This window comes from Malus domestica, chromosome 17 (genome assembly GCF_042453785.1).
Source record: "Malus domestica chromosome 17, GDT2T_hap1".
Classification (NCBI taxonomy): domain Eukaryota; kingdom Viridiplantae; phylum Streptophyta; class Magnoliopsida; order Rosales; family Rosaceae; genus Malus; species Malus domestica.
Window position 1 is genome coordinate 25235473 of NC_091677.1, and position 11848 is coordinate 25247320.

Consider the following 11848-nt stretch of genomic DNA (forward strand, 5'->3'; position numbering starts at 1 on the left):
TATTTAAGCAATTTATCATATCAATTTTTTAAAATCATTAATTTGTCATCTCACTCTACCTCCGTTAAGTTTTCGATTCAAAATAAGTCAGGTGTCTTGCACATAACTTGTTTTCAAGTGGGTGCTTATCCAATGGGTGGTGGTGTTGCACTATAAGTGGCTTTGGATTATAATAATAGGAGACAAAAGTTTGAAGTCTTAGCGGGTTCTTGCTTTATTCTAACTACGAATACTGCCCAAGGAAATGGAACAAGGCAGAGCAGAACCACCAAGAGAAAGGTAATCAATAAGAAACCCCATAGTTTGTTTTAAGTATAAAAATCCCCCCAATCGGAAACAAGAGCTGTTATACCAACCTACGGTGCAGTTTTCAAATTCAGTTTATTCAACTTCCTCCAGCCACACCACAAAGTCATAATGCTCTCTAAAAATTCTTCATGACACTTGTGAAGAATTATTAAGCACTCCTCTTACGAGCCAATTCTTTACCACCAAAACCAAGAACCACATACCACAAGAAAAGTTATTGTGACTTTCATTTGATCAAGAACAAGCTTCTACGGCCCTAGATCAAACACTTATGTTTTGGTGTTTTCAGATACTTGTATATCACATCAGAGGAAATTTACCCCAAAGATCGCTAACCATATTCACTTGTTAAATACAAAATTATTACTTTGTTCATGTGTTCTTGTTTCGTTGGTTTTTAGAAATTTTCGTATTTACAATGTCATCTCTACCATCTATAATAATGGGTATCATATAACCTATTATTTGTCTTACATGTGCAATCCATGAATAGAACATGGTTAAATGCACGCATTATCCAAGTGATTAGTCATATGCCCCTCAAATACTTGTGTTAATTAAGATAGTCTACAATATATGTATCTTTGTTCTACTAGCTTTCTCAACAACTCAATTTCTATATATGTCTAACATTGTAGATTCTCTTCATTGTGGTTGCATTTTTGGTCTCACCAAGCTCTTAGACGTATCCACTAACAAGGTATATATTTTCTTTTGTTAAACGCCTTCATACGAATGTCCTTCAAAATGCTTACCAAAAGGATTGAATTGTTATACCTTTACCCTGAACTATTTTTATCTACTAATCTGTATAGGGTAAAATAGTAAAGGTGTGAACTAATTGCACCGATGTTTGCCTAAAAACTGTAGGAATCATTGGATGCCCAGATGATTCCAAATCCCTATATGTTTTATTCAAAGATATTTCGACAATCATGTTCGGTTTTCTGCATTTCTGTTCCCTTTTGTGTGCATAGGAGGACCACAAGCAAAATCTTCAAGGGAATACAACCAAATTGGCAGATTTAAAACAACTGTCACCTCGCCATCGAATCTTCACCTGCTTCGACTTCCAAAAACAACAAAGTAAAAATTGAGAAACCTAAAAGCATACGGATATTTATTTATCCTTTCCAACACAGATCTCACAAAGAACTTCAGATACATAGTACATATATCTCTGAAGAAAATAGATGATAACTAACACTGTTATTTAATAAATGGTCTCTTTCTGCTCAGTTAAAACCTAAAACGTGAATTTTCTAGTGAGCTGTCTGTTTGATTGAGCTGTTGCCGACAAATCCAGTTGTGAAAAAATTATGTTGAATGAATTGTACATGACTGTCAGTGATGTGACGAACAACAAAAGTTTAAGATGCAGTCCCTTCAATAAACTAACAATAGGGATTCCCCTTGCCAAGGTACGGCCCAATTATATGACAATCCGTTTAAATACTGCAAACAATCGAGATAATTTAATTAAGAGTCCCGTGTAGGAATATGAGCATGATAGTAAGTTGATTTTCGACGGCTGTTATGATTCAAACAACTATAAAAAGTCTTATGATAAGAGAATTATAATAATTACTTAGGAATAAGATTGAAAGTGCAGTGCGATCCTATCGTGCGAGTTAGCATTCAACTAGAATTTGGCTTCCTATATGGATTATGATAAGTCATTTTTTGTGTTGGAATGATTCTTAGTTAAGTTCACCAAAAAATAAAAAATGATTGTTAGTTAATTGAATTTCTATAAACTGGAACTCAATCTTTTGAATATTGAGTTTGGCCTAGATGAGTGGAAGCATTTTGTAGACATCGAAATTTTTTGTGTTTACATATTCAATTTTAGATCTTATATGCAATAGTTTGAAAGTTGTGCAGATAACATAACTCATACACAAGTGGGAGAATGTTAGAACATGAGTATGAGAATGTACGTTATGGCAATTATTTGGATTCAAATTGGTGCACATAAGTCTTATAGAAAGAGGTTTTGTATTGTTCTAGACGATATATGATTGAAACACGATTTTCATCCTAGTTTTTGCACTCACAATTGTACAAGGATTTCTTGTTAGCATTCCACTTGAATTCTAATAGGAGAGACAAGTGGATTGAACGTGTACATATAGTAATTATCTACTCTCATAAAACATACGCTCTATATTGAATCAAAGGCTTATTGTTGATTGAGCATTGAAGATTTGTTCATAGAGGAGAATGTTTGCTATGGAAGATTGGTAACTTCATATATCATCTTCGATCTCTATAAGGAAAGGTGCACCACTTGAAGTCTGATATAGCTTCTTCTTGGACTACTTCTATAGGTCAATTTGGTTATTATGTTTATCGAATTGTAGTTTTGATACTTGAATGATTTGTGGTTCATAAACTTGATCTGTTAGCTTATGTTTTTTATAAGTTTAGCCTAACATCCAGTTTTCAGGCCCTATAGACAAAGAAAATTGTGATCATCCACGATTCGATCTTAAATGAACTATCAAAGAGAAAGCACAATAATAAATGCTAAATAACCATTGATTAAAATCAAACAGTGGAAGACCATAATTTTCATAAACAATATAATTCTAAAATGACGGGATAAAGTTGATTAAACTAATGAAAGCCGCATGTTACCTCTCTGATTAAGTTAGTTGATGATAAACACCACATCAACATCATACATTCAAGCTTCAACAATTATAAGGAAGCTTAAAAAATTTGTCACTGTAGCGTGCTATAATTATAATTGTTGATCTTATCTTCACGTTACAATTCATGGACAAGTTTCCAACCGGAAAAAGATCCTCGCCGGATCCTTTTTCCGGGGATTTAGTGATCATGGGAATTTTATGAGTGGGCGTTCGACCAAACTGAGGTAATCTTAAATTTTAAATTTTTATATATAAAAGCAGCGATATTGAGTGAACGAAAATCATGGCACACCACACACCACTCACTCTCCATATACATTACCAAAAAGAGCAAGTTGGTGCACAACACCGCAAAAGTCATCATCTGCAAATTCAAAAAAAAATGAATAAGGGAATCAAAGGAATACATGATAACTTTCTTCCAATGTGAGTAATTAATGTCTTCTTATTTCTAAAGACAAACAGCATCTTTTTCTTAAATCGAATGTTAATAAACTTTTAGGCATCATGAACTTTCACTACCTTTCATTTTCAAATAAAAAATAAAAAATAGAAATCATGTTGACACACTTCGATCTGATTAGCCTTCTAATTAAAGGTGAAAATGTGCTGGTCAATATTAAATTAACGATAAAATTAACCGTAGAGATGACAAAATATCATCAATTTAATGATAAAATCATGAATAAAAAAATTGTAATGTGAAATATTTTGAAATCATTACAAAAGCAGTTGCCAAAATAGAAACGCCAAAACGAAGAGATATCAGTCCATTTTCATTGATGTCACTTGCCCCTTGGCTCAAACCAAGCACCGTTTTCACAATTTCTTACCACAAAACTACAAAAGTCGAAAAAATACAACCAAACACGAGAAATTTTTCATTGTTACAGGAATAGGATACACCATGTATTTTTATGTAAGTGGTAAAATTTTTTATTTTTAAGTTATTAACTTTTTAACATACATATCACACTATTTATATAATGACACGTGATGTACCATTCTGTGTTCTGGGCACATTAAAAAATCTCACAGGCTCTCACATGTGGGTCAGATAACGTACTCATGTGGGTCACGCATCCCAAGGCCATAATATGCTCCTCAAATAATTCACCACCAATCATTGCACTACGACCACCACCGCCACATCCACCACTATTTGTGTGCTCAAACTGCACTCCGCAAAAGTTCTCTCAGTTTTCTTCTCACTATGTGGAACAACCTCCCCTGCGACCTCCTCACCAACATCTTCTCCTTCCTCTCCGCCGACTCTTTTGCATGCGCCAAGTCGACATGCAGACACTGGCAAGCCTGCGCCTCCTCCGCAGCCGGTAACTACCCGTTTTTGCTGCAGAATCATCACCCGCCTTGGTTCGTAGCTTTGCCACTGCACGACCATGGTGCTCTATGCAGCTGCTATGCCCTCAATCCAAGTAACAACAACTGGTATGTTCTCTCCATGGATTTCTTACCAGCCCCAGTTAGGTATGTCGGCCCACTGGACAGCTTCATCTTGCTAAGGCCCACAGTTTCCACATTTCTCCAATTGGGTCTGTGCAACCCCTTCACAAGGCAATACAAGCCCTTCCCAAAGTTGAACATCAAAAGGACCAACCCAGCTGTTGGTGTTGTCCCAGTCAGGTCAGTCGCGTCGCCGAACAACTCATTATTCTGTGAAACAAATGCTACCCTTCAAAATTCGTGCTTTAGTTCTAGGATCTACGTGGCAGGCGGGATGTCTGAGGCATCCCGCGGTGGTGCCACGTATGAGCCTACATTGGAAATGTACGATCCGCAGCTTGACATGTGGTGGGTCGTCGGGTCAATGCCGATGGAGTTTGCTGTGAGGCTAACAGTTTGGACCCCAAAGGAGAGTGTGTATTGTGATGGGGTGCTGTATTGGATGACTTCGGCCCGGGCCTATAGCCTAATGGGCTACGAGATTGGGTCAAACACTTGGAGGGAGCTGAGTGTCCCAATGGCAGACAAGCTGGAATTTGCTGTGCTGGTGCTGCGCAATTGGAGGTTGACACTTGTTGGCGGCGGAGTGTGTGTTTCGGGTGCTTGTGTATGGGAACTTGGGGAGGGAGATATTTGGGTATTGGTCGAGAAGGTACCTAGTGAAATGGGGATGAAATTGATGGGGGATAGGGGAAGTTGGGCGAGTACAAAATGTGTAGGTGGTGATGGGGCTATTTATTTGTATAGAGATCTTTGGTCAGGAATGGTAGTTTGGAGGGAAGTTGGGGATAAGAGTAGGAGTCAATGGGAATGGTATTGGATTGAAGGGTGTTCTTCAATTAGAGGAAAACAAGTGAGGAACTTGCAAATTAAGGGAGTTCTTATATACCCTAATCTTGTACCCTCATTCATATTCTAATCAAACAAACTTCTCTTTTTGTCCTTTTTTTGCTTTACCCATTTTGTGTTTTAATCAAGGGAAAAGTAATGATCGAATTAAAATATCTCTAACATTGTAATTTACCTTTTATTTTCATTAATTGTTTTCTTGAAAGTAGAGCAAACTTCATGATTGGTACCTCGCAATGAAATGTTATCACCCATAGACGTTAAACATAAGTTGTTCGTGTCATGCTAAAAAACAAGGCACGTAACGATACAACACCCTATTTCTTTGATAATAATAAATTTAAAAAAATGACAATCAAACGAAGCAAAAATTTAAGAATAAATAAATTTCCAATTACGTGTTGTTCAGAAGGAATATTGCTGACAAGATATTCAATAAGTTTAAGAAAATATTGTATATGACACAATGGGCAAGATATCTAGTAATATGAAAGGATTTCGCAAAAAGGGGAAATATTAAATAAGTTAATACTAAAGGGTATCACTCATAGGGCAAGATATCCACTTAGTTGAGCAGACACAAGTTGATAATAATCAATAATGGATATCACTCACAAGGCAAGATATTCAAATTCAACAGTTAAAACTAATTATGGGCTTGCTCACAGGGCAAGTTATCCACTTAGTTTAGTAGAATGAAATATCGCGAACGAAGATATGCAATAAGATGTCAATAACGGATATCACCCACAGGATCACGCTCCAATCTCGAGGTTCATCCAAGATTGACACGTGACGTCATCATGTACTTGTTTAATTATCATGTCTTGCTCCCGAGACATGACCAAAATCGACCAACGGTCCAATAGCATAGTAACTTTTCCTTTTATTTCATGGCTGCATCTAACCTCTGTTTTAGACAACTTACATACCCTAAAACAGGATCAAGTCATTCGTAGTTCACACACTGATAAATTTTGACATTCCACATGGCACTTCCTAACAGAAAACATGGAATTTCATAATCATTCAATTCCTTAAACTGAACGAGTATGATTCACTAGTTTCCAGTCTATTTTACAAAACCATTTAGTCGCTAGTATTGCCATTACATCTTTCACATATATCACATTGCTTTCCACCAATAGTTCCATAATTACATCAAATAATATATTCAATGAATCAAAGATGCACAATATTAACATTTAACTACTTTAATCAACTAAAGGTCAAATATCACATCACTAACTTTAATAAAACCAACCTCCACAAGGTTTGTCATATTTATCTACATGCAATCCATATATCCAGTATTATACCCTTAAGTTACAACCACAAGAGTAACCTTAAGAAACTTCTATGCACAATAATATAGAGTTCAACGAAGATAGGGTTACAGACCACTCAACAGAATCCAAATCTAGAATATGTATGGTTCCCCAATGCTGATTAACTAGGCAGAACCATAGACATCTATCTGATAGCGTGATTCCCTAATGCGGATTAGCCAGGCAGGATCATTTATGGATCTAATGTAGTTAAGTATGCAATGATCGCCCTTCCCCAAATGCGGATTAACCAGGCAGAGTCATCCCTGGAATGCGTATGATCCCTCAATGCTGATTAACTAGGCAGGACCATAGGCAGTATCTAATAGTGTGGTCCCCTAATGCGGATTAACTAGGCGAAGTCAACCCTAGGGGGCGCATGGTCCTCCAATGCAGATTAACCATGTGGGACCATGGACATGCCTCCAATAGTGTGGTTCCCTAATGTGAATTAACCAAGCAAAACCACCTATAGGAATAATGTAAACATGTAGGCAGTGACTCCTTAATACGGGTTAACCAGGCAGAGTCACCCCTAGAATGCATATGGTCCCCTCCAATGCGGACTAACCAGGCAAGACCATCCATGTACCACTTGTCATAGCCCATCCCGAAATATTTATTTTCAACGGCGTGAAATTACTTATTTACCCTTGGACGTTTTGTGTGGTTATGTGGGTTAAGTTTTATTTGGACCAATTCAAACATTTTCCTAAGTTTTTGGAACACTTAAGACTTAAAGTGTTTGTTTTGTGTATTGAAAGACCATGTAGGACCACCACACACCAACACACACACTCAACTTTTCCCCGTGCTCTCTCTCTCATCTCCTTTTCGATTTTTCTGCAACGTCCATACAAGTGTACGGACAAATCTCAAACCCCCTTATTCAGTCGTGGATCGACATCAAGAAGGTAAGATTCAAACTCCTTACAAGCTTATGAGTTCGTATATGCTATTTTTAGAACTTGAAAGCTTAAAAAACCCCGAGAACTCTAACCCCATATTTCATGCACTGTTCATGCACTAATTAATGTGAGGTTTTTAGGAGTTTTTAAGGACATAGGGAGCTTTGAATCATCCTCACGAAGCTAGGAGAAGAAAAACCAAGCGATTTGGACGTCGGGAAATTGAGTTCGACGAGTTTTAAGTTTTCGCCGGATTATCGAGCTTTCTCCGGCGAGTTTTTGTGGATTTCAAGCCTTGAAATTGGTAAGGATGTGTTCTTCTAGTTATAAGCTTTAAATTGAGACCAATTTCATGAGTTTTGGTTAAGAAATGACAGAGATATAAGGATTTTAAGATTTTTCCCAATTTCCGACGACGACCACAGTCGCCTGAGTTCGAAGGTAGAAGACAGAGAATATTCTAATGTCGTCAGGTAGAATTAATGGTTTCTATTACTTTTTAATGGAATATTCCAACGGCGGTTAGGATTTCGTCAGGGTTACCCACGCATTTGGCTGTGCCTTGGCCGGTGCGTGGCGGCGCGTGGGTGGTCGAAATTTTTTTTCTAAAAATATAGGAGATGTTCGTGAGGTTGTGTATATCACGTTGGTATATTCAAACACCCCATTTGAGCAATGTATGAGAAGTTATTAGTTAGTATTGGTTATGTGCTTTAAATTAACATTTTTATAGTTGTTTCACATATAGGGGAGACTTATCCCAAGGACGAACACAGTCAAGGACGACTCGGGGGCTACGACCCTTCGACATACCAATGAGTGGGCTTTTGGTTTTCAGTATATATTTATATACTCGATATTTTCCCAGAAAATGCGTTTAAATGAAAGTATGCTTTGAAATGCCAAGCATATAAATTTATATTCAAAATATGAAATAGTATATGATGCATAATATATAATTGTGGTGATGTGGACGCTTAAGTAAGCCTAGGTGAGTTTATGACTTGTGAATGTGAATAACAGTTGTGATTATTTGAGAAGCATAGAGCTCATAAACCTGCACCCCGGGTGATTGTGATTTAGCCAAAGATAAGGTACATGTCTGTTTATGATGTCACCTCTCACACCCTATGCTCACATTGGATCTAATTTAGGTGCACAGTCTTGTTGTACAAACCATCATAGGTGGTTCCGACTCGTAGGTGACTAGCGAATTATCGCACAACTATTATGAAATAGTAGCACTGAGCATATCTATATTTCACCCAGTTTTGTCATACAGACCATTACAATGGTTCCGACTTATGTGCAGTGTAGTGCTGTATAGGTCACTTGCGGTGACTCCAGCTAGATTGACTAATGAGTTATAAATTCAGCCGTACAAACCTCGGCAGGGGTTCCAGCTAATATGTTATTTTTCTATGAAATTATTATCACCTGAGTTACTTATTCTGTTTTATATTTTGGCATGGCATACTTATGAATATGGTTATGTGAAGCATGAATTGATATATATATATATATATATATATATATATATATATATATATATATATATATATATATATATTTATTTATATATTCATTTCTGGGAAAATTATACATGTTTTACGGCAAGGGGTTAGAGCATTTGATATTCACACATTTTCTATCTATATATATATATATATATATATATATATGTATGTATACACATATATATATATATATATATTTATATTTCATTTCTGGGAAAATTATACATGTTTTACGGCAAGGGGTTAGAGCATTTGATATTCACACATTTTCTATCACTTACCTTAGCTAGTACTCTTATGAGTTGATTTTTAATTATTCATATTCTCTATTATCATTATTGCTTCCGCACTGTGCACATGGCTACGTCACTCTCATGTGACGGCCAACATGTCCTGATTAGGGTCGGGGTGTGTCACCACTGATACATGGTACAGTCACATCATCACACATCACACATCACACATCAACGAATATCTAATCACACATACGTACAAGTTCTACGGCATAATTCTAACATGGTTCTAGCTCATATTTTCTTACTGGCAATCATACATATCATTTATATCTTCTAGTAGTTCAATAATCACGTAAATTTCAGTGAAGTGTCATCCTTATCATTTATCATTTATCACATAAATCACGTAAATTACCAGCAACCACACAAATCATTTATCATTTTAATTATAATTTTTGAAAACATTTATTTAATTATGGAATTTTAAAATAAAATGAAAAAACTTTCAAAAAATATTCCTAAACCTTGCGCAACTTCGTCGCATAATATTAAAAGCAACAACGAATTTCATCGAGCAGATTCCTAAACGATGAAATTATCATAATTAAATAACATTAAAATTGCTTAGCTTCTCTTGGATAAGGTTCTCAACGAAGGCTTCGTTGCATGTCGTAATACCCAACGGCTTACAGTCGTCGCCATAAAGTTTGTGCAACAATAGATCTTCGTTTCCCTACATTTTATGCGACGAATCTATTATTTATTGAGCAGACACCTTTGCGCAGCGAACTTTATTTCCTTCGTCATTCAAATACTTTTTTCACGAGCTTTGCGTGACGACACTTTTGCGGTTAAGCGTTCGTTGTTTTAATATTTAAGGGACAAATATTGTCCTTGCGAGACAAACTTCACTTCATCGCAAAAAACTGTTAAATGTAGTAATGCTTAGAAGGGTACTTAATTAAAATCTTTGCAGCACATGGACAATAATACGTAATTTTGTCGGAGTTAAATTCGTATCTAAGTTAATTTGGTTGCACAGTTGTATAAGAATACAAACTAGGTTAGAGTTCTTTATGTTAACTATTCCTTGTACCAAAAGAAAAGTGAAATTATTTCTACTGAAAATATGACTTTAGCCCTTAGAATTCAATTTCACACATAAAAAAACCCAACATGACTTTTTTACTCCAGAATAACCCGGTGACTAGGATCCATATAAGTGAATTCATTAATTACATTCTACTTGACACATTTCACATGTTTCAATTGCCGAAAATACCCCTATTGTATGTTTGATTTATAAAAATTAATTACATGCAAATTATATGGGGAGAGTTAATGAATTTGAGAAATAAAAATAAATAAATCAAATGACATTAATGTACGAAATTATGGAGATGAATGCACAAAGATGCAAAATTAATGTGTACATAAATATAGCCGAATCAATGGTGCATTTAAACTAATTACATATTAATATGAAATATGAGAATTAATGTCCTCAAAAACTATACGAATTTGAATTGTTATTTATATTGAATGACTTTATTAATTTAATTAAATCTTGAATATTTATGCATAGTTTTCTCAATTTAAATAATAAAGAAATTAAAGAATCAAATATATTAAATCTTGAATATTTTTCTCATAATATTAAATCTTGAATGTTTATGCATATTTTTCTCATAATATATCATGTTGGAAACTAACATAATAATTGGAATACAATTTATTTACCGTTACCAACCTCCATATAAGGAGTGTTTTGACATAAATGTAGGAGTTGAATATTTATGCATATTTCTGAATCCATTGTCTATGTTTTTAAATTTGCATAAAATTAGGCATTTTGTTTCAATTTTTTATCTTCTTACCAAATTTGAAATATGAAAAGGCACTAATTTTGGTTTTTTTGCTTTTAGTGCATGTGTTTCTCCTAAAATTAGTGTAGTTCTAGTTCTATATAAATTTGGAAGCTTATCAGGTTTGTCTCATATTGGTTTTTTTTTCCATATTATTATCATTTATACTTGAGTCCAATGCGGTTTTTTTTTTTCAGTGGTTGTGTTATCAAAATACACATTAGGCAAAAAAAAGAAACAAGGTATTTGTACCCTTTGTTTTTATCTATGTTCATTTTGTTGTTTCTTCATATTGTTTGTTAATTAACCAATCATGATTCCTTAAACATTTGTTGTCACCAACTGACATATATTTCATTGTTGATTTTACTATTAGGTGTCAAATGGAGGGTGCCATTATTGGAAGATGTGTTTTCAAAAACACATTAGCGACATTCCAATATATGGCGACACTTCTTTCATGGGATTGTGCTCTGAAGAGTGTTCATGGTTTGATGAACTCATAGTTGGGGCATTTCTAATGACTTATGTTGTCCTTGACCATCCTCCATGCTTGTTAAAATCTGATTTGGATATGCGTGTGTTACATTTGTCATATGACAAGCAAAATTCTGTGACTATTATTGTTAAGGGTCCATTAGAGTTTTACCCTTGCAATTCACAATCCTTAGACCAAAACCCATGTATATATAAATATCTAATAAAAACTCAAATT

The 11848-nt window shown here is 35.2% G+C and overlaps 1 protein-coding gene across 1 annotated transcript; it reads left to right on the top strand.

The window, feature by feature from the left end:
- Positions 1-3716: 3716 nt before the first annotated feature.
- On the top strand, positions 3717-5373 carry LOC103440727 (F-box only protein 6-like). The gene has a single exon (XM_008379425.4). The coding sequence runs from the start codon at positions 4180-4182 to the stop codon at positions 5347-5349; it is 1170 nt and encodes a 389-aa protein (XP_008377647.1). The 5' UTR covers positions 3717-4179; the 3' UTR covers positions 5350-5373.
- The last annotated feature ends 6475 nt before the right edge of the window (positions 5374-11848 follow it).